The sequence below is a fragment of the Ambystoma mexicanum genome, chromosome 9 (genome assembly GCF_040938575.1).
Source record: "Ambystoma mexicanum isolate Mex_15411 chromosome 9, UKY_AmexF1_1, whole genome shotgun sequence".
NCBI classification, from domain to species: domain Eukaryota; kingdom Metazoa; phylum Chordata; class Amphibia; order Caudata; family Ambystomatidae; genus Ambystoma; species Ambystoma mexicanum.
In genome coordinates, this window is record NC_090931.1 from 874,735,269 (window position 1) to 874,758,548 (window position 23,280).

The following is a 23,280-nucleotide window of genomic DNA, read 5'->3' on the forward strand; positions in this document are numbered from 1 at the left end:
TGTGGGCCAGTGGGCCACTGCATCAAGATGGTTGGTGACAGCGATCTTAATAAATCACCAACAAATATAAAGCGGCAAGACTGCTCCAATTCTTTGTAAAATCTGTATAGAATCATACAAAGGGTCATTACTTCAACGAACCAGCACCCGGGTGATACCGGTTCTTCAACCCAAATTCACTCTATCCCTCGTCAAGTCAGAAGAGCACTGTCTTGTAAGAACCCCGTCACCGGCAGCACATTCTACTTACTTTCATAAAATCAGCACAGTGATCTGTGAATTCTCGTGCTCTACCCATCCTGCATTCTACTTAGAGTTCTAGCAACTTCTCTTCCCATCAGACACCAGACATGATTTCTCATGACCGTGGGCCTAGATCATGCTACACATCAAACGGCGCTCAAGATATTTCGGACTTTTACTCTCGTGATTCCTATTTAGCAGCAAATGGTGACATATCTTGGAAATTCAAGTCCAACACATGTGGAAGCTCATAGAATGAGTACACTTAGCCGAGCGAATGGAAGTGCCACCTATACGGGGCTGCCTTACAAGCTGCCAATGCATAGAGGTTTTGGGGTCTTTACATGCACATAATCACTGCATAAGGTCCCTAATGTGCATCTTCTCTGGTTAGATCCTTGGCTGGGGCACACAATGCCATTTAGTTAAGTTCACAGGGTCAGAGTTTTCCGCTGAGTAAATCTAACTATACAGAGCCAGAAGGCCACCATGGGGCATGCTCTAGCTTCCTCCCAACAAACACTAGACTACCCATGCAGGGCTCAGAGAGAGTGGGTGGCAGCATGTGACTTCAACCACAAGGCCTTAACCAGAATGCATATTATTTAACTTGCATCAAGGTCTTGTGTTTTATGTTGGGGCTGATTTAATCAGTTTTACCAAACAATTGTTACGCCACTAAATTAATGAAAAATGGGCACTCACTTCGTTGCTCTGCATTAGAAACCTTCAATTGTGCTTTAAGGCGCTGCGAGCCCCTGAAGCCCACCTATGCTCGATAATACATACTTTAAGCAGTGGGTGTCCGAGATCAGATGGGCTGGGTCAATTTAGATTGGCAGAAAAAGGTACAGAATATATGGATGATTCATAAAATTACTGAAGTCAAGCAACTGTAAACCCAGCCTGAGAGCGTCCGAGAAGCAAAAGCATATGCCATTGCACTCGCTCTGTAAAGCGTACACAGCAGTCACAACCAAGCGCATTTCTCAATGCAGTGATTTGTTTTAGTTTTTTGCACCATAGCCAATATTAGGTCGAAACTGATCAGTAGGCTAGTTTGGGTTATGGGGACATCAGTCAGTTTGCTAAGGCTAGAGTAGCCCTCATTGCATTAACAGGCTTGATTTGGAAAGAAAGCATTTGAATACTCTTCCTATTAAAACGTTTTTGCATTTTTAAGTTTCTGAGAAATACCAGCATGTTATCGAGGCGTGTTTTAAGAAAAAAACTACTATGCTTATGTATACAAAATTGTTAAGACATGTTGCTTATGAATACAGAAGGTGACAGTCATGGAGTATATCAGTGAATAACATTCAGACTAGCTTCTGCTTGTGACTTGATCGTGGAGTGAAATTGCTTGCTTGCAGCTAACCCTGTACAACTCTCATTTTATGATGCATACTTCGATGGATGCTCCTTTCAGCTTTTTACTTAGCCTTGCATGTGAATTGCTTTGTATTTACAAATGCGTCCAAACCTACCAATTACCCATTTTCTCCATTTCGATTGCCTATGTTTCAGAAACCAAGAGAGACATTTTATTCTTGTTGGATGGGTCTGCCAATATGGTGGGCAGCTTCATGACGGTCCGTGATTTTGTTGCTAAGGTGATTGAAGACCTGAACGTGGGACCCGACGCAACCCGTGTGGCCGTAGCCCAATACAGCGACAACGTCAAGGTGGAGTTTAAGTTTGACACCTACTCGTCGGAGCAGGACGTCCTCAACAGTGTACGGAGGATGAAGCTAAAAACAGGGCGCGTCCTCAACACGGGGGCAGCACTGGAATATGTCCAGCGCAACCTCTTCACCAGGGATGGGGGCAGCAGAATCGAAGACGGGGTGCCCCAGTTGCTGGTGTTGTTGTCTGCGGGGAGGTCCCGGGACAGTGTGGATCAGGGTGCTGCGCAACTGAGACAATCAGGAGTGTTGACGTTTGCTATCAAAGCCAAGAATGCAGATACCAATGAGCTTATCCGGGTCGTCCTGGATCAAAGCTTCATTCTACCAGCCAACAATTTGGCCGACATTGCAGATATTCAGCCGCAACTGGTGAACCAGCTGAAGACAATGCAGCTTGAAACACCATCAGTGACTTGTACGTATATACTTGTGGTGTCACTTTGTTGGGGTAGGGAGGAGGAACTAGAAGCAAAGTAAGAGAGGCTCATCATACAAAGCACATTTCTGATCATTGAGTTACAGAAGATAAACAGTGATATAACTGCTGGAAAAAACATCGAGGGTGACGCAATATTTTTTTAAGGGCACTATCCAACACCTTCCTCCAATTTTCAAGGACTAGAGTTTGTTTATATAATTGCACCAATCCTAAAATATGTTGGGAAGGGTGTTTAGTGTCTTTAAAAAAACTATTGAGTCAGCTTCGATGTTTGTGCCAACGATTATATCACATATAACTGTTACAGATAAGAGCTAGTGCCGGCAGTCTCCTCATATCAGATTCCAACAACTGAGCAATCTTCTTGTCAGAACTTGCAAACACATAGTGAAGGTCCCACTAGCTTCACCTCTTGTGGTCTGAGCCCTAATGTGCTTTTCATTTATAAACAAAGAATCAGGCCTCCCAAGTGCACATTCTCCTTGTTGCTTTGGCGGCGTTCATAAGGGTTTGTCCCGCACATGACCAAGCAATTAGTATTAGCATTGTGTTTTCAGGTTGTATTCTTGAATGAGCCTACTTATGGGTGCCTCCTTTATTGGGTAATGTGTCGTCTTCACGACTAGGGATAACAAGATACCACATTTTCAAGGAAATTCATGTCAAATTGTGTTTATTAATACCATACCCTGGTGTCCTGCAATGTGTTCAATCTATGGAGGAGGAAGGCTAACTGCAGATGCTTGAGGCAGGGTTTAGAGGTGAGAAGACACTTTATGGCAGGGATGGGATGGAGACATAACAGAACAAATTCAGAGCAGCTGGAGCACAGGGTACGGTTTAGACCCAGCCGCATAGTCAACATTAGATGGGATGCTTTCTGATGTTAGATGCAGGTGTTATTCAAAAAGCCATGACCATTCGCAGTAGGAGTTAGCAAACGATACATTGAGGCAGGAATTGACCAACACAGGACAAGAAAAATGTTCTTAAAGAATGTTGCAGTCCTGTTTGGCTTTTAATTCCTCTTCACTGGGCGATTTCCCTTGTGCCAATGTTTTGTGACCAGGATCTGCACCCCAAGTACTTTATTGCGACAGTAGCAATATTTGTCTCTTATACTTTATCTTAGAACAGTACTTATACAGAGTGCGCTCCCTGTCAAACAAGAATCAATCTCAAATCTTCTTTTATAAATAATTCAAATCCAGTATGTCAATTTCTGGTATTTTTTTGTTTTTCCTTATTTTTCCAAAAGATTTGTTGTTTTTCATGTATTAGTTTCATACATTCAAGCAGAAACTGTATCTTGCATGTTGCTCTTGTCACATAGTGTTTCATGCATACATATTTTCTCTCTCAACACGTCTTTCTCCAAATTGTTGTCTGTGGTTCATCAGGAGAGATTACATTTATGAAAGATAGTCCTCTAAATTGTTAATTGGAAGATATTCATCCTAATGGGTCTTTAACTCGGCTTTCTGTTAGAAGAGGTCTAGTCTGGCCTCTTGTGATGAATCTTAGGTTCAATCTTCTTGATGTCAGTTCCGATTGCCTGCTGTTCCGTGCCAACAATTATTTTGGAAAATCAAGGAAAAATAAAAAAAATCCCAGAAAATGGCATACTGGATTTGAATTATTTATAAAAGAAGATTTGAGATTGATTCTTGTTTGACAGGGAGCGCACTCTGTATAAGTACTGTTCTAAGCTAAAGTACAGGACAAGAAAAAACCTGCAGCACTGAGGCATGTGTGCCAGTAAAGATTGTTAAGTGCATAAATGTAAACAAATATTCTTTGTGGTGTTGTTAAATCCATGAGAGGTTGTTTTTTTTGCATCTGTTGTTTGATCCCAAGAGCATTTGTAAGCCTCTCTCTCTTGTGTGCACTTTTTCCAACTTTAGTTGATGAATCCAGGCGAAAGGACATTGTGTTTCTTCTCGATGGCTCAGATGAGGTTCGGAGTGGCTTCCCTTCATTGAAGACCTTCGTTCAGAGAGTGGTGGAGGGGCTGGATGTGGGCCGTGACAAGATCCGAGTTTCTGTAGTCCAGTACAGCGATGTCACCCAGCCTGATTTCCTCCTCAATGCATATCCCGACAAACAGGGGGTCCTCAGTGCTATCCAACGTCTATCTCCATTGGGTGGCTCTCCCCTCAACACCGGTGCAGCTTTGGACTACGTTACAGAGAATGTGTTCACTGGTACCGCAGGCAGCAGAAGCGAGGAGGGAGTCCCACAATTCCTGATCCTGCTGACCGCTGGCAAATCGGAAGACGATGTGAGGGGGCCTTCAGCCAACATGAAGAAGACAGGAGTGGTGCCATTCGCCGTAGGAGCGAAGAACGCCGATATTACTGAGCTGCAGGCCATTTCCTTTGTACCAGAGTTCTCCGTGTCTGTCCCCGACTTCCGGCAGCTTGAAACCGTGCATCAAACCATCACCAACAGAGTCGCTCAACTGAACAAGGCAGAAGTGACTGTGCTCCTGCGATCAGGTAATGTGACAACCCCTATGCCTGCATAAGACACTTAGCACTGACACTGATGATAGACCTTCTATTCCCAGCACAGGGACCCTAGTAGGAATCCTGAATGACCTGTCGAATATAGAAAAGATTTGCTCTCATTCTTGAAAATAAATCCTTTTCACTAACTAAACCTAACTCTAAATTGAGTCGCCTATTTTGCAGGCTATGTTACCTTTCTCTGAAAAGTACCCCTTTTTTCTTAGGATTCACACATATTGTGTTGGGGTTCCATGTAATAATGTAGCTGTGAAAAAGTCACCAGGTTCTGGGGACTTTTTCCTAGCTACCAAAATTGTTTCCCCAAATATTCTAGGAGGGGTATAATTATATATTATTACTCCAGTTCTAGAATATTTGGGGAAAGTTTTTGATGGCCTGCAAGGTGCATCATTAATGCATTTATTTTAAAAAAGTCGCCAACCTGATGACTTTTTTCATGGCAACATTATTACCTGATACCCTGCGTTGGTTGGAACGTTGGCTTCCTACAATTCTAAGATCCAAAGGGTGGTGCGCCTAATGACATTTCACTGTACACGGCACCCGCCTGCCACGAGCATTAATGAGAGACGAGAGGTTGTATAAGATTCTGTGAGTTTTATGTGCGAGGATTGGAGTAGTTAGGCACCATTTACGAAACCTGCAAACATGGTCTGTACGGTGGCAGCATTGATTTGATGCCACCATGTAGAAATGGGTTCCATGTCATTTCATCGCGTGATGTTTCTTCGCTGGGTTTTTACCGTGATTTTTTTAATGAAAAAACCCATACATTTTTTTTAAAGACTTTTTGTGGGGGTTCCCCACCAACCCCCCATTTTCTTAAATTTGTAATTATTCCCAAACACCCAAACCCCATATATATATATAATTTACTAACCCCCCTAAAAAATTTGATGGGTTTTTTCAAAAGAAAATTCACGGCAAAAAACCCCACAAAAAAAAATCCTGCGATGAAAGGACGTCGTACCGTAGAAATATAGCCATGTAGCAATGGAGGTATGTAGCAATTTAGTCATGTAGTAATGCAGACACGTACCAATGTAGCCTAACACATTGAGGTCTCAGACATTCTTAGGAGAAGTCTGTGGAGGGAAGCAGCACCTCCACTGTCACCAAACACCACAGGTATTTTAAGGTGATCTTCTTTATATACATTTTCATTGCTAGTTGTGGGTATTAGAGATAAGACAAGAGTGTTTCTTCCAAAAACACTTCACAATTTTAGCACACAGAACATATTCCCATGAAAGGGTGCATCACATTGTGAGTGGTGCAAAGTTGTAATGGCAAAATAACCATTTGGGAAGATCTGAATATAGATGTAAAGAATTGGGATGCTAGAGGGGCTTTAGACAGCACAAACCTAGCTGTGATGCAATACACTGCTGAACAACAGGGGCACACGGTAATGGGTACACTGGTCTGGATACAATGAGAAGGATAGACCAGGAGGGAGATACAGAAATGACACGTAAGGGATGCAGCTTGACGACGATAAGATAGACCCATTCTAGATTAATTTTCTGGTATAGTGGCTGTCCTGTTGCAGCTATATTTCTGTGGGTTTACACAATCTAACCTACCTAACTGCACTTCTACCAGAATAAAAGAAGAAGTAAAGTGTGTCTCTTTGTAATCCCTCCAGAAGACCCCAAAGGCCAAGTTATTAGGCAACAATTTCGCATTTTACACCGTTTCCTGTGCCATTGTATACCAACCAAAGAAAAGCTATGTGGATGCATTTTGGGTGTTTCCCTCCAGAATTCAACACTCCTAATTACAGTAATTTATTTTGACTTTAAATATATTTGAAGGTATAAATATTTAGAAGTGATCACCCCCTAGTCTAGGAGAAATTACTGTATTTAGGGAGAACTACGTAAATAAATAGATGAACCGTTTTTATGCTAAATTAGCAAATAGCTGAGCAAACTGTGACACTAAAGTACACTGTGTACATGGATATACAGTGGTATCAACACAGGGCAATCCGATGGGAAAAGGTGTTGGATTGTGGTAGGATTTCCCCTTCCAGGTCAAAGAGGTGTCTCTTTACAGCTGATTTAAAATCCTAGAAAGTTGATATATTTGTGATTTCCAGGAGTACGGCTTTTTAGTTGTGTGAGGAGCGAAGTTCGGAGGCAGTGAGGAGTCTATGACAGCCTGATTGGTGGTGCGGGGATCCCATGGATAAACGTGAAGATGAGGAGGAGGAATTTGAAAAGTGATCAATAGTGCTATATGGACTGCCATGCAGCGCGGAGGAGCAACTTCAGCATCGGGGGAGGTTACAGAGGGTGGTAGTAGCGCAGCTAAGCTCTTTGTTTAGAGGAGCGAAGGAGGAGAGAGGTTTCTCAGGAGAAGGGTGCAGCAGCAGTAAATATGACTGTAAACAAATGCAGACATTAAGGTTTTGGTGGAGTGATATGTAAGGTGCTGACAGATTTCCTGGATGTTTAAAGGGGCTCCTCTAAGCATCCTAGCCACTATGGTAGTCGAGGTGATGAATTACTGGAGCATAAGGCCACTGTCATTGAGGGCCATGAGGTAGCAAGCCTTGAGGGGAAAGTTACGAGGAGTCGAGGTGGAAAGGGAATGGAGGGCGCTGGTAGAAGCCGACACTTGGGAATGGGAGGTAGATTATTTGGGTTCTGGAGAAATTGATCAAGAGGAACCAAAGAGCCTTCCAGTGGCACAGAGAGACTGTCAGAAATATGGGACGATAGCGCATGCACGAGGGAGAGAGAGAAAAAGATGGTTTGGTGTCATCAGCTGATAGGTAACAGGGGAAGCAAATGAGAAGATATGTTTGCAGAGAGAGGATTGGTTGAATTTGGAAAGAGGTGAAATAATACAGCAGAACCATGAGGAGACACAGGGGAGTGTTTAAATGCATCCCATGTGATGCTTCATGTGGAATATTGAAGTGGAAGACTTGGCAAGATTGTCCCCTACTTATTGTCGTGGGGGATGTGCTTGAGACAGTATCCCGTAGACTCGAGTGTTAAACTTTGGAAATCATTAGCCAATTCCTCTTGCCAAATCTGATTGAGCAACACCGCAAATATAGGGGCAATCCTTGACCTCCATGTTACTTCCCCCAAGTTTCCAGCTTTAAGCATTCCTGGGTGCAAGATAAACTTCCCTGCTCTCTGCTGGATGTTCTTTCTGCTGTGAACAGTGGGCATCCGATTCGAGGCGGCATGCCATGGCTCTCCCACCAGCATGTTACGTTTAGCCTTTGTGATTATTACATGCAATCAAGAAGTGATCAACAGGGGACTTCTATGCATGGTGCAGCGTCCTGCCGTGTTTGCCCACATGAGTCTATTTTTGTTAAATTTGGTGTGTTTTACAATCAAAAGTACCTTTTTGCACTCCAAAGGTACCTCTTTGCCTCCTAAAGTATGTTAGTGACCTACAAAATGTGCTGCATGCTTACAATCCTGTTCAGAGCCTTGAATTAAGCATGAAAGGGCATGCTTTCTTGCCAGGTCAGGTTGCAGTGTTCTTTACCCCCTGCCCTGGATCCCTTAAATACTAATCGAAAACTTGCCAGACAGTAATTCGTCACGTTGAAACAGGAGACCCATTGAATAGCTCCATCTCCAAAGGACACCATTCTGTGCTTCATGGTTTTCCATTTCCATACTTGATATAAGTCATTCAAGTGGCAGCTTACTCTATAGTCTGTGCCATATAAATGTTATGCTATGTTATGTTACATGGGTGTATACTGTGTATCATTGCAATCAGCATGGTCTCCAGGCCGTCAGATGGATCTCAAAGATAGGAGCAATGGGCTATGTTAGTGGGACAAAAGGAAAAACGAAGTTGAGCAAATTCACTCCACCAAGTTGCCTGTCTATGCAGCGAGGTGTGAACTACTGCATTCTCCACCCTTGGGAAATTCCAGTATCAATTGTGTCCCTGATATTAAACTCATGATTACAATTAATAAATAGAACATGATCTCATCAGGGAGCTGTCCCTGATGAAAATGAACATTGGAGCAAAAGACACATTTTATAAAATGGGTTAGTCGTTCATCAACCAATTTGGCTACAGGGATGTTGGCTAGAAATCGTCCACTGTCAATTGGACTGAGTGCAGTACTGCACTTTGGTTGACTCGTACCTACTGGCATTACACTGTGCATTGTTCTCAAGAACGCATATTCAACACCTTCAAAAAACTATCCAAAGACTGGTACACCACTAACTTTCAATCACAAACCTAACACAACACCTGCTTCAACCATCATAACACTTCACCCGTATGACTCCACTCCCTTTTTAAATGGACCCCTTTTTCAACGAAATATGCTCTTAGACACCCAGACATCCCTCCCTACTCCCACTCCTTCCACCTTGGTTAACAATTTCCCTACCACCTCTCCTCTCCCTCCTTCTATCTCCCTTTTACAGCAAAACCCCTTGCCCGATGTGCACTTTCAGACCCCATGGCACTTTAACCTCTTCAATAAACTGCACTTACATTCATCCCAACCCTACCCTCCTTTCATAGCTCCTCTCCTGGTTCTTCCAGCATAGGGCAGTCAACAGCCTGCTCAAGATAGTGCTTTTGGCACTCCCAACCTCATGTTATCGCTTCCTCTTGTGAGTGTTCCGAGATTACTTGGCAGGTCACATTGAAATGTAAATTACTACTTTCTAGGGCTCCTCGAAAGCACACCGTGATCATCCCAATTCATAACATTACAGAGAATTCACAGGGAATCCTCTGTAATGTTCTTACAGGGAAAAGCTGTAGACCCATTGCATAGATTCCTTATTTGAAGGTGCCATGTCCTACCCAGTGACATTCTTCACCTAATAATCATAACTTAGGCACTGCTTCCTTGGTCATTGCAGTACATGGCATGCGCCTGGCTCCAGTCTGCCTTGGTCTCACAGTAGGAAGGCACTCAGATGGCCGGAAGTGACTAAAAACCAAAACTATACAAAATCGGGACTATTTGATGGATTCTCATATGATTTCCGAGCTTTACACACTCTTCGGGTCTGACAATCTCCAAACCTTTTTTGAAAGTTCGACCACTTTCTATTTTTAGCTGTGTCCTACAAGAGTCGCCATTGCATGTAGAAAGAAAGGAGGGGAATTATGTGAGAACCACTTGTGTGCTTGGTGGTTAGGGTAGATTTAGGTGACTTGACCAAATCAATGCAAGGATAGTAATTTGCACCAAATACTCAAAGATTTTCTTCTTCTAGGGAATAGTTGTAAATCACAGATTACTGAACTGCGTTAAATGCAACACACAGGGGTTAATAATACTTTAAACATAACAATAATAGCAAAGTGTAGGGAATGGCTGTGTCTTGTAGGTACTCGCCACAGAATACTCGGCAGCTGTCTCTGCACACTGATACATAGCACATAGGGATATAGAACAATTACATGTAGCCTATAAAACTCTACTCACAGAGCAATAACATCTGGAACAAGGCAGTTGATTATACAACACTACTCATATAATAATAACAACTATCACATCGGGTTTACTCTCAGGGCATTGCTCAAAGCTTATAGGAATGGGTGCAATCCCCTTCAATGGTGCATTAGGTCCTCCACAATTGTTGGGACTTTTCTGTGAGTGAGGGCACTTAATTGAAAACATTCTTCTACCACCAGTTGCTTGCATATTTTGCTGCTCAGGTAGTCATTAGTAAAGGGCTCTTAAGAATATGCTTATGAACGCTACAGAAATATGGCCCAATGTCATAGTGTGTGGAATTTAGTCATTAGAATTCTACCATTTGTCATCAATACAATCCCTGTCTTTTCTTCACAGTCTTTCTCACTTGTACTCTTGTATCGCCAACAGTATAATTTCTTCCTTCTTTTTAGGTGACAAGAGGGATGTTGTCTTCCTCGTTGATGGCTCTAGAAATGCCGCCCCAGATTTTCCCTACATCCGTGAACTCATCAAGAAGATAGTCGACAACTTGGATGTGAGCTCCGACAACACACGGGTGGCTGTCATCCAGTTCAGTGAAGACCCCAAGGTGGAGTTCCTGCTCAACACCCACTCTAGCAAGGATGAGGTGCAGGCCGAAGTGAGGCGGCTGAACCCCAAAGGTGGCAGGCAACTGAACACTGGTGCAGCGCTCGCCTACGTCTCCAAGAACATCTTCACGCGGCCATCTGGGAGCCGTATCGAGGAAGGTGTGCCACAGTTCTTGATCCTGCTCAGCTCCGGAGCGTCCAATGATGACATCGACGAGGGTGTGCTCCAGGTGAAGCAAAGTGGTGTGGCCTCGATGGTGGTAGGCAAGAACGATGATGATGAGGAAATGAAGAGGATTTCCCTGGGACCAGATTATGCATTCTCTGTGTCAAGCTTCCGTGAGCTTCCAAACCTATCAGACAGGCTGCTGAAACCTGTGAATTCTCTGTCAACGCAGGAGATCAGAACAATCATTACTGAGTCAGAGCTTCCCGCCCCAGGTAAGGCTGTGCAGGTGCACATGTCTCATGCCTAACGCCTTACCTTGTTCACAGCTTTCTACCTCCTACCGATTTTGGCTTTACACTGTGCAAATGAAATACACTACTAATCCTGTAGAAGCTGCCATGCAGACACCACAGACCCATAACCTCCAGCAGGCCATGTTCAGCCTTTCTGGTGCTACATCTGATCATCATAGACGTTTTATTCTTCATATATCTCTTCTTCCCATGGAATATTTATTGGAATGTACCAACATGGCAGGTTTTCTGTGAGAATGGACAAATGTTTACTAACCCTGCCATTTCTACCTGTACTCTAACAGGGACACTATCTCCGGTGGCCTTGCTTGAGCAAAGGCTATCTGTCAAAATGATATGCAACCTGGCGTGTGTATTTATTCCAGCTCTCCAGTCCTCGCAATGCCTTAACTTCAGTATTTCTGTGATGTTGTCACAGGTAATCCTTACCCACCGGACACAGACCTATCAACATTAAGAAATAGATAATGGTCCATGTTGGTGACAACTAAAACATAAAACATATTGCCCAAAATAGTTTTTACGGGTCAAGGATAGAAAATACATCTGCGTAGTGGGGACTGTAGCCCACATTTTAACACGTGTTGCTTCTTAAAGGGCACAGTCAGTGTTCATAATGATCAAATATGACTGGGAGTCTGATACACGATGACACTGCGAGACATCTGTGTGTACCGACTGCACTTGTGTCAAAGTGGCCGGACACCTACCAAAGTGAGCAAGCCATGAGTATCTGCTGCTGAGTCACAGCCCCTAGGATCTCACTCATAACCCACTCCTTATCATGTGCAATTGTATTGCAATATTGCTGCTCTCATTCAGGGAGAGTGACTTCATAAGTGTGCCTTATTAAATATTAATGACAGTCTAAAATGGTGGGCGATCAATCAGTAATAAAAGCAAAAGACCCCTGGCATAAGGGAACAAATGGGGAAATGGGATGAGGGGTTCGAGTCTCTTCATCAAGGTACCCGATATCAGCCTATTAATACATCATAAACCTGTCAGCATAGGGGACATTCTTTCAAAGGGTGATGAAGAATGTGACACACGCAAAACATGCCATGGCCTGAGAGCAACAGCTGTAAAATAGGGATTTCACAATGGCCAGTGTTTTAACACAGATAGACCGTCCAGCTTGTATCCATGCTGTGTTTGCAAGAAAAAATGGCACAAGCGCCTTTTCATTGATGTTCTGCACAAATTCAGGTAATGCTGTGGAAAAAGCCCAAAATTGGGCAGTTTACACATCATACTTTCATTTTTATTGGTCTGAAAGACCAAGTAATTGCACCTTTGTATATCTGAGTATCAAAGCTCAAATGCCCCTTCTGACACTCTTGTGGATGAAATTGCGCAAATCTCCCTGCAAGATCTGTTTATTAACCACTATTGCAATCGAATTCTGTATGTTCTTTTAATTATGTGAAGAGCTCTGAAGCAGCCAAGCAACAGTATGAAAACTATACATGAACAAGGATTCAAATAAAAGTGCTTGTTTTAATTAAGCATGACTGCATCAGAAATTACAAACGTGTGCCACAATGTTTCCTTTTAAAATCAATTCCACCAAATGGAGTAAGGGGTGTAGAGGAGGTGCAGGTCACTTAATAATCTCTTTTTAAAATGTTAGCAACAGTGCCTAAATCATGTTTAGGGTTCCATTTCGGACCCATTGCTTTTCTAAACTTTATTTTGAAGCTGCTTTCTTGTGGTTGAGATGTGTCTTCCTTGTTTGTTGCAGGCATCGATGGTGAAAAGAAAGACATTGTTTTCCTCATCGATGGGTCTACGAACGTGGGGCAAGATGGGATGGCCAACATTCGGGATTTTATCATTCGAGTAGTAGAGGGCCTAAACGTTGGCGTGAACCAGGTGAGGATCGGCCTAGTGCAGTACAGCAACGATCCCAAAGTTGAGTTCTATTTGCGAAGCCACCTGAACAAGCCGGCAGTCGTGCAGGCCATTCGGCGGCTTCGGCTTAAAGGAGGCTCTCCCACGAATACTGGCAAAGCCCTCGATTATGTGGCCAGGAACCTCTTTGTGAAGTCTGCTGGGAGCCGGATCGAGGAAAGCGTCCCTCAGCACCTGGTGCTCCTCACAGGTGGGAGGTCCCAGGATGATGTCAGCGGTGCAGCCCGACTCCTTGGAGGCGCTGGTGTCAAAAGCTTGGCTGTGGGTGCCGGCGACACTGACCGCAGCACTATTGAGAAGATCACATCAGATCCTAGGCTGGTCTTTATGGTTCGAGATTTCAGGGAGCTGCCAAACATCGAGAACAGATTCCTAAACTCTTTTGAGGGACCTGTAGACATCGTACCAACCCCTCCAGTTGCAGGCCCTGCTGGTAAGTATCCTTTTGTTGTTGGTCTCTGTGGAATATTTTCAAGAATGTGAACTTCCTCTTCACTGGACAGTCCCCCTCTTGGTGAAGACATTGCAAGATATGATGAATAAACAGATAAAGACATTGGGAGTGGTGGTGACGGGCTAAGTGAGCACTATGTGAGTGATAGGGGATATGCAGGCGAACATCCTGTGGTATGTGATGAATTGACAGGTGAATGTGGGAAATGAATAAGCGAACACTATGCAAAAGCTGGTGATTGGATAGGAAACTCCACTAGGAATTGTGGTGAATGGATACAACACAACTGTGGGGAAGCAGTGGTAGCGGTTACAATGGCAGAAGTTGCCCTGGGAGAGGTGGTGAAATAACCACCCGGCATCTTGTGAGAAGTGATGAATGCGCAAGTCAACACCCTGTAAGGGAGGGGGGAAGGGATAGGAGAAGCACCTGTGAGAGGGGCTGACAAGCTAAATGAAGACCATGAAAGAGCTCGTGCGCCTTTAGGAAAATACCCTGAGAGAAGTGATGAAGAGACAATATTCCATAGAAGTTGATTGGACTGGTGAAGGACCTGTTAAAGGTGGTAAATGGAGAGGTCTGATTCCTGGGAACAGTTTAAGTTAAAAGTTGGATACACTCTGAGAGGTTGTAGAAATCCAGGTGAACACCCTGAGAAAAGTGATGCATAGACATGTGAATATTCTGGGAGAGGTGGTCAGTTGGCAGGTGAAGTAAAAAACTCTAGGGTGGGTTGTGAATGGACAGATGAAGACCCTAGGAAAGATGGTGAATGTGCAGGTGGATACCCTGGAAGCACCATTAATATTCCTGGAAGACCTGTAGAATGTACAAATGAAGATCCTGGTTGAGGTGGTGAATACAGAAGGCAACACTATATGAGAGGTGGTGAGTGGTCAGTGAAGACACAACGGGTGGTGACAAATGTGCAGGTGATAGACTTGGGGAGGTACGGACTGGATAGAAAAATTATCTGGGAGAGTTGGTGAATAGAGAAGTAAATACTTCATAAATGGATAGGTGAAAAAACTTGTTGTTTGTTGAGGCAAATTGACTGGTAGTTGGGCCTGAATGCAGAGGTGGCAGTGGTGATTAGAACACATGCAAGACCCTTTCGAGGGTGCTCAATGGACTGTTGAAGGCTCTGGGAGAGGTGGCGATAGATGGCAACTAAGGGAAACAGATGATAGAGAGGTGATGTTTCTGTGAAACAGGTACATGGAGCGATGACAACACTAGAAAAAGTGGTACATGGTATTGTAAATGCACGAGCATTAGTAGTGGAAACTCACGGGAAGGCACTGGGAGATGTGTTGAATTTACAGCTGACAACAGAACAAGTGGAGAGCCTGAGGTGTTGGGATAGGTGAAGACACATATGAAATTGTTGAAAGACCAAGTGAAGAACATGAGAGAATGCATAGCCACGTAATGTTCAAGGTGAATGTGGAGGTTAATTCTCTGAGAGGTTGTGCATGTAGAAGTGGTGCCCCTGGGAGAAGTGGTGGATGGAGAATCGAAGACCTTGAAGAAGTGATAAATGTGCAGGGAAGATCTTGAGATAGTTCTTGGCAGTTTTTCAGTGCAATGGTGGAGACCCCAGATAAGGTTGTGAAGATATTGAGGAAGGTGGTGTATGGGGGTGCTGCCATTAATTCTTACCTGCAGTTCCTTCACTACGATCCCAAACATACATAAATAACAGTCTTCCTTGTTAACCTTGTGTAAATGTGTGCATCTTCAATCTTCATCAAGTTTTCGGTCACTCATATTCCTCTCAGCGTCAATCTGTATTTCACATTACCCTTTCCAGATTCTCTTTCTTCTTCTCCTCATGTTTCTTCATATTGTCCATACTTTCATGTTCCAACTTCATAACAACTGCAAAACTGTTTTATTTCGTCCTATTCCAATCAACTGAGACGCTCATGCTCGGAATCCTCTTCTCCCACATAGACCATTTTTTTTTTGCTTGAGTCTTCCTAGGGTGTGTAGATATTCAATTCTGCTACTCGCCTTGCCTTATAATTCAATATCTCAGCTCACGTCTCCTCACTTTATATCCCTCCCCAGTGGTTCTCATTTATTTGATTTGTATTTTGGGTATCCTGATTTCTACCATCAAAAGTGAAAGGATCTATGACTGCGACCCCTTGGGCACAATTCTCCTCTCGGACACCAAGTGTTCTAAACACGCATATCACAGAGCTTGCCCCAATAAGCAGCAGAATACTTTACATAACACTATGAAGATGGGTTTAAACCTGGACCTGGGGTTGCTTACAGATTCATGTTCACATGTTTACAGGGAAAAAGAGGTTATAATGGATGAGAGGGGATGTATACATTGGATAGTGTATGTTGCAGGTTAAGCTAAAGCAGTTGTCCAGGGTGATGATTACACATGATCACTTCTTTTCCTTTTGTTTTTAAAAAAGGTAGCAGGCGCCCTCTCTAGAATGAACATGGCATGATAAACCTGTTCTGTGTTTTTTTTTCCCATTTTGAGAGTCCGCAGACATCACTTTTTGCTTACTGTATCTTTCACAGATGGGAAATATCCATTTGCATATCAGTCTTTGTCCCGCCCAGATGGGCAGTACAGCACCAAAATGCTATGGTAATTCCCTTTTGAACAAGAGTACCTACAGCAACCCCAGACACGTGTTTCAGCCTTGGTGGGCCTCATCATTGAGGTGGAGCTGTGCCTCTCTGAGCACAGTGAGTAGGGAGTCCACGTTCGGGTTCCCCCAGTTAAATTAGGGTGACCAACCCCAAGTTCTTTGCAAATATTTTTAAAAAAGGTAGCAGGCGCCCCTCTCTAGAAAGAACATGGCATGATAACCTGTTCTGTGTTTTTTTTTTCCCACTTTGAGAGTCCGCAGCCATCGTTTTTTGCTCACTGTACCTTTCACAGATGGGAAATAACCATTTGCATATCAGTCTTTGCAATCATTTATCGAAGTGCTGCCATAATTTGCGTGGTGCGAACATCATATGACAGCCGTTGATATCATACATCCACCATTGCTTGCAAAAGCCCAGACTCTTATATTAGTACTATTTTTGCTATCAAAAACCTAGGTACTCACTCAAGCAAAAGGGATTACCGCCCAATGCCCACGCATTCACATCATAAGGCGGTTATTGTGAACTTGGGGTGGGATGTGAAAGCATGTATTCTATCATACATTGCACCTCTGCTCCACAATACTGCCAGAGCTTTCCTAGCGATCCCTCTGCTTGGGGGCCACACACGTCACAGAATTGCCTGCCTTGCGTTTAATTTCACAATATGATATAATATGATATGATTGTTTATTTATATAGCGCCTATACACAATGTGTTTCAAAGCGTAATACACGACTTTGAATGTGGAAGGATACACAACACACAGACTGGTGCACAGTACTTATTCCAATCTCCTCTGTCCTCTGCCGTGTTCATGATAGCAGTTTGCAATTAGTGGCCGCACCACCATCCAAACAAAACTAAAAAGATGCTGTGTGAATGTGTAAGTGGGAATTTGAGCTCCTGCTTTCCCAGTGCACTCACCTGAGATCACATGATGCCATCTAACTAATGTTTGCACTATTTATTCTTGATCCTTTTAAAATCTCTACCACGGATAAACCCTCACCTCACTGTTTTCACTGTACCTTTTCCCCTCTTTTAGATGGAAAGAAGGAGGTGGATATCGTTTTTATGGTGGATGGCTCCATGAACTTGGGCAGAGAGAACTTCAAGGTGGTCCTCGAGTTTGTGTCCGGCATCGTCGATGCGGTCTACGACGAGGGAGATGCCTTTCAGATCGGTCTAGCGCAGTACAACTCTGATGTAACGGATGAGTTTTTCCTTAAAGACCATAAGACCAAAGATCAGATCCTGGAGGCCGTTGAAAACGTAGAGTACAAGGGGGGAAGAAACGTCAACACTGGAGCAGCTATCCGGCACCTACAGGAGAAGCATTTTGTCAAGGAGGCCGGCAGCAGGATGGACAGAAGGGTGCCTCAAATTGCCTTTGTCATCACAGGCGGCACCTCTTCAGATGACGTTGTTGGGGCTGCGCAGTCCCTGGCCTCTAGTGGTGTCAAGGTGTTTGCCATTGGCTTGAAGGATGTGGATCAGACTGAAGTGGCAAAGGTGGCGAGCGCCAGCGCCATGGCCTTCCGTGCACTGAATGTGCAGGAGCTGTCTGAGCTCAATGAGCAGGTCCTGATCACCATGGAAGAGCTGCTGAAATCTAAGCAGGAACCCCTGTGCCCAAGTGTGCCAGAGGCCACCAGAGGTCAGTCAAGGGTCCTACATTTTCTCGCTTTTATTCACTGTCCTGATGTTGAAGTATTGGTGGGAGCATGCCCAACTGGTCAACTATATGTCGGAAAGATTTGAAGTGTCCTTGCTTCGCTCGGGCCTGCCTCGGCTCAGGCTGGCAGGGCCATTACCTGTCCTGTACACACACTAAGCAGGGGTGATTACTACATTGACCTCAAAGAGGAGAGTTGAGTCAATCAGGTAGCCAGTCAGGTGAGCACTCATAGTAATCTAGAGATATACATGCTTTGTAGCTTTTTAATATCTAAACTTTTGCTGTAACTGAGTTTTAATTGCTTCTTTTTTAATTAGCAAACGTTTGCTGGTACAAAAGAGCAAAGACAAATAAATATGAACAATAACATAGTCCTGTGGCCATATTACCTAACAAATTCAGGCACAGATGCATTTTCCATATGTGCATTTGCCAATTAAGCATGCATAAAATATCCTTGTCCCCCATGATTGTTTTGCTAATCTGGACCCTAGAGGGGACAAAAACAGAGAATATTGTAGAAATGAATTAGACCTTCACAAAACAATTCAATGAAAGATAATGCAAGAATATCCGCAATATCTCCTGAAGGCATGTAAATGACTGGCACAATAGCAGAACTGTATCCTCAAGGTTACATTTCACCATCACTTCTAGCGGTGAGGACAAGGGCCATTCCAACCATACAGAATTAGGCCTCTCGCTAACACTATAGCTTTGTAGTAAAACTGAATTGGCATTCTCTTAAGCCTGGAGGCATAACTAAAGGCCTCTCATTCAAATCATTATTATCTTAGATGGTAAAATATCAGCCATACAATATGCAATAATTAATTTAACTGAAGGCACTCAATTAACACATGACACGTGCAACCAAAGGCATTCCCTCATCTGGAGCAGCAAGACCTAGTTGCAGGGTACCAAATATTTATTTGAGCCCAAGTAAAAAAAAGAAATCCTTGTGTTTTATAATTGTACATTTGGCACAAAGCAGACAATGGTTGAAAGAGAGATGGCTATAATCTTTCCAAGACTACCGAGCTAGAGGTGGCTCGTATCTCTTAGTGATTAATGGGAAAAAAAACATATTTTGTTCTCCAAAAAGCTTATTGCCTAGTATGTCTTAATAAACAACATCTTCATTACCTGCAACAAGGGCAAGATTCATAACACATTTTAAACAAGCAACTCACAATCTGCACACACTTAACAAATCTGCTAAAAGGAAGCTTAAGGGCCTGATTCACAGAACTTTGTCCAATGGCATTGCGCCATTGGAAAACACTTCTATGAAACAGGCCCTAAATGGGTATTGCAAATTTACAAGAAAATAGAAGCCATTCTCACCATACAGCTCATCCAAACTAGTCCCACTGCAACATACATTCCTGAAGCCGTTGGAGAATTGGACCAGAATACCTGCATTTCCCCTAGAATCAATATACCAGTGAAGTTGAGGAACGTTCAAGAATTACATTCCTGTGAAGTTTGTGTATAATTTTCAGTAGTTTTTAAGTGAATACACATAAAATATAAGAGAACAAAAAATAATTCTCAGAAATGAAATTAAAAAAAAAACTTGCTAGATTATCACAGTCTGTGGCATGTGCCTCTCCAGATGTTTTGGACTATGACTCCCATTGACTATGCTAGAAGGACTAATGGGAGTTGACGTCCAAAACATCTGGAGAACCAAATGCTGCATAGCCCTGGATTAATTCACTGTTATATTGATTTTACGATGGGAAAAGTGAGAGCTGCCAGAAGCACTTGATTGGATTCACGGCTGTGGGCCAACGATAACTAAATCAGGAAGTAGGAGCCTCAGGACAAAAGACCCTTCACAAGCCATTGCCATTTTTTACTAATCTTCCCTTTGTTCCAAACAAACTGAAAAATCTTGGAAGTATCTGCTTAATTTGTTTATGTGCCAAATGTATTGGGAGACCCTGAAATAAATCACTGTTCTAAAAACAATAAAACAACAGATGAGTTATAATTAATGAGAGTCGGGTGTGGCAGTTCGGAAGAAGGAATCAGACACTTTTAAAGGCATTTTCGTGGTTTTTAATGAAATTATATAGATACAGCCTAACTTTCCCTTTCGCTAAAGGGTTCACCCTACCTATCTAAAAGGGTGCTCGTCAGTCGTCAGGAAGTCTTAAAATAAAAATGTCCTCAGTCCAAACCAAACTCTACCTGACCCTACCACTAAGATAAACAACTTAGACTCAACCAAGAGAAGATCCTTATTTGCTTGGGTTGCTGATTTCTCCAATAATCTCTTGGTGAAGTGTCTCTGATTCATCTGTTTCCTCTTTTTTATAATCTTCCTCAATAAAATCTGGATATCTCCTCCATGAGCTCTTTTAATTATCGGGCAACACTACTGGCTTGTGTGCTTTCTTTAAGGATATGTTGTGGCATATGAGTCTTTACATACTTTTGCATACTCTTGCCTCTTGTTTTATAGTCTCTCAATTTCCCTTTAATTAGATTATGTGGGACGTGACCCCCTTGTACAGTGACTCTCTCCTGGGATCTTTCTTTAGTGATTTCTCTTCTATTTGTGTACTCTCTTAGTACTATGAAACCATATTTCTTAAGACACGGCTTTGGGTTCAGTTTGTCCAGTCTTCCTCTCTTGGCTAATGAGACCACAACCTTTCCTCTCAGGGTATTTGTCTCCAGTCTCTCTATAGTGCCCTTTTTGGTTTATTTGGTATTCACTCTATGAGCTCTCCACATTGCCAGTTAAACAACTTTAGTCCTTGTGTCCCTTTTTTGGGACTAGGATAAGTTACACTCTTCATACACTCCATTCCCCCTCACAGGGTTGCTGGTTATTAGCTCAAGACACTTTACACATTGGTAATTCAACAATTCTGTTCCTTTTGACTCGTCTTTATGACTGGGATGAGTTTTACTCGTCATGTGTTTCTTTCACGGCTGCCTCACACTTTTCTGGTGTTCCCCGGTACCTTCTGGTGAGTATGGGAACATTTCTATCGGCATCCCGATCTTGGCTACCCCTCAGGCTGCTGCCTTCTTGGGACACAGACAACAGGGAGCTCTGCATGCTCCCAGCCGTGATGGTCTTGGCGTATTTGTGCAGACACTTTGTCCACCATGATTCGCTCATGGTCACGCCACCAATTTCCCCGGTGCCTTGCTTGCCGGACTCCCATTGTCTTGCTTTGGGAACTTCGCCTGTTCAAAAGGTGCACGCTCTGTGGCTAGTCTCGACTTCACCCCTTCTTGATGCAATTATGTCAGGGGGCTTCCCCTGCATCCAAAACTCTCTCTCCTCCTGTCCTCTACTCGTTTCAGTCAAGTGCAAGACTCTTAAAGGTACATCTTTTTTTTACGTTCTATGATGGTTTTGCTTCAGCATTGTCTACTATAAGGATGTAGGTTTTTTCTTGCCACTAGGCAGTTCCATATATGCTGATAGTGTGGCTGATCCAGGGAGTTCCTCACAGGAACACGAGTCTTTGTCCCCTAAGGCAGAGTCACTCCCAGTGAATTCCTACGGATTCTTCGTTGGCTACAGTAGGGGCTCTAGCTTTTGAACTTAGTTTGGTAAACAGCACGGGACCCAACTTCTATCAGTTGGTCGACATCCCACTTCTGACATGTACACTTGTCCTCAAAGAGGTGGCTCGTCCTTGGGAAGAAGGGATGAATACCGTTGATTCATCACCCAGGGTAGAGGTCACCACAAATCCCATTAGGAGGGAGTCATTTGATATGAGTTTAGTGGTCATCTCTTCCCGGAAATGGAAATAATAAATATCACTTTCCTGATAATTGGCTTTAGAATGGCCTACAAGTAAATTGAGCACTACCTGCTAGTTCTTCCAGGGCCAGCAACAATACTGCCACAGGGGACTTGCAACCCTCCGAGCTATGGAATAACCAGTGCTCCCATTCCATAAATTAAGGTAGATCTATTGACCACCTCCCACTCTGAGCCTTAAAAAAAGAGGACGGTCTGATGGTGTGAGAATACTGCACACTTACACCCCCTTCAAATCAAATGAAGTAACAGGGGCTCATAGAAACAGACTCTTGCCTAGCAGTAAGCACAGGCTGCATATATTTCAATGCCTTTCATATGTGGGTGTATTTATGAAAGGCCTTGGGGTGAATTGCATTAAAGCAATTCACAAGCAGCAGATGAAAGAACAATGGGGTTAAGGGACATCACACCTCTAAGCACTCAGTTGATACAGAAAAATGCCTCAAAGAATTTTGCTCTGCACAGTTCATCGTGTATTTAGAGATTACCTTGTTTAAGCCATTATGTGCAGTTCACATAGTGTTCCAGTTTCTTATTTAACACTTTTTATGATTCATTTTCAGGGGGGGCACTGATGGCAAGAGGGTACCTTCCTATTGCCTAGATAGCTCTTTCATTTATGTAAAGTTCCACTCGATCCCTCCACCCCTTTCCCCACGGGTTAGAAACATGCAGATCTCGTGATGTTATGGATTACGACTCCCATAATCCCTTCCCATTAGCTATGCTGCCTACGACTGATGGAAGCTGTAGTCACACATCTCTGGAGAGCCAAAGTTTGCAGACCCCTGCCCTACACCTTTCTCTTAGGGTTAAGAGGTGGGTGTCATGAAAGAAGGACCAAGGAAATTTTGTCTAGTAAAATCCATTACGATAGGAATATTTGCTCCTGATCTTCCCTCTGTGGGAAGTAAGACATGGCTCAGACTCTGACAGAGTGTGATGCGCCAGAAAGTGAATGAAGGAGGAATGAAAATGCTAGGTTAACAATGATTAGTCAGTTGTGGACAGGGTTTGTAAGTAGGGCTTAGTTCAACTACTAAGGAAAATACCTAAAAGAAGAAAGGTGGCAAACCCTACACCATACAGTGCTACATAAACTAATGGGGCTCCCTTTTAAACCTTATAAACCAACGCATACATCTCAGTTAAAAGAACTTTCAAATAAGGTAGCTTTCACCATTGCTATCATGACATCAATCAGAAGGATAAGTAAATTAAAAGCCTTGCCAGTTACAGAAAGTGTTAGCGCAATACACAAACATAAGGTAGCATTAAGAACAAATCCAAGTTTCCCGACAAAATGTATAGCCACATTTCACGTACACAGATCAATCAAATTACCTGCATTCTTTCAGAATTAGCAAAATAGAGGTGAGAGGA

At 43.2% G+C, this 23,280-nt stretch overlaps 1 protein-coding gene across 1 annotated transcript in view; it reads left to right on the plus strand.

Annotated features, from left to right (window-relative positions):
- Positions 1-23,280, plus strand: part of COL6A3 (collagen type VI alpha 3 chain) — a 270,362-nt gene that overhangs the window by 102,999 nt on the left and 144,083 nt on the right. The window contains exons 8-12 of the mRNA XM_069615983.1: positions 1,771-2,346; positions 4,275-4,868; positions 10,776-11,375; positions 13,162-13,764; positions 17,463-18,074. Coding sequence (XP_069472084.1) covers positions 1,771-2,346; positions 4,275-4,868; positions 10,776-11,375; positions 13,162-13,764; positions 17,463-18,074 — 2,985 coding nt within the window. The remainder of the gene's footprint in view (positions 1-1,770; positions 2,347-4,274; positions 4,869-10,775; positions 11,376-13,161; positions 13,765-17,462; positions 18,075-23,280) is intronic.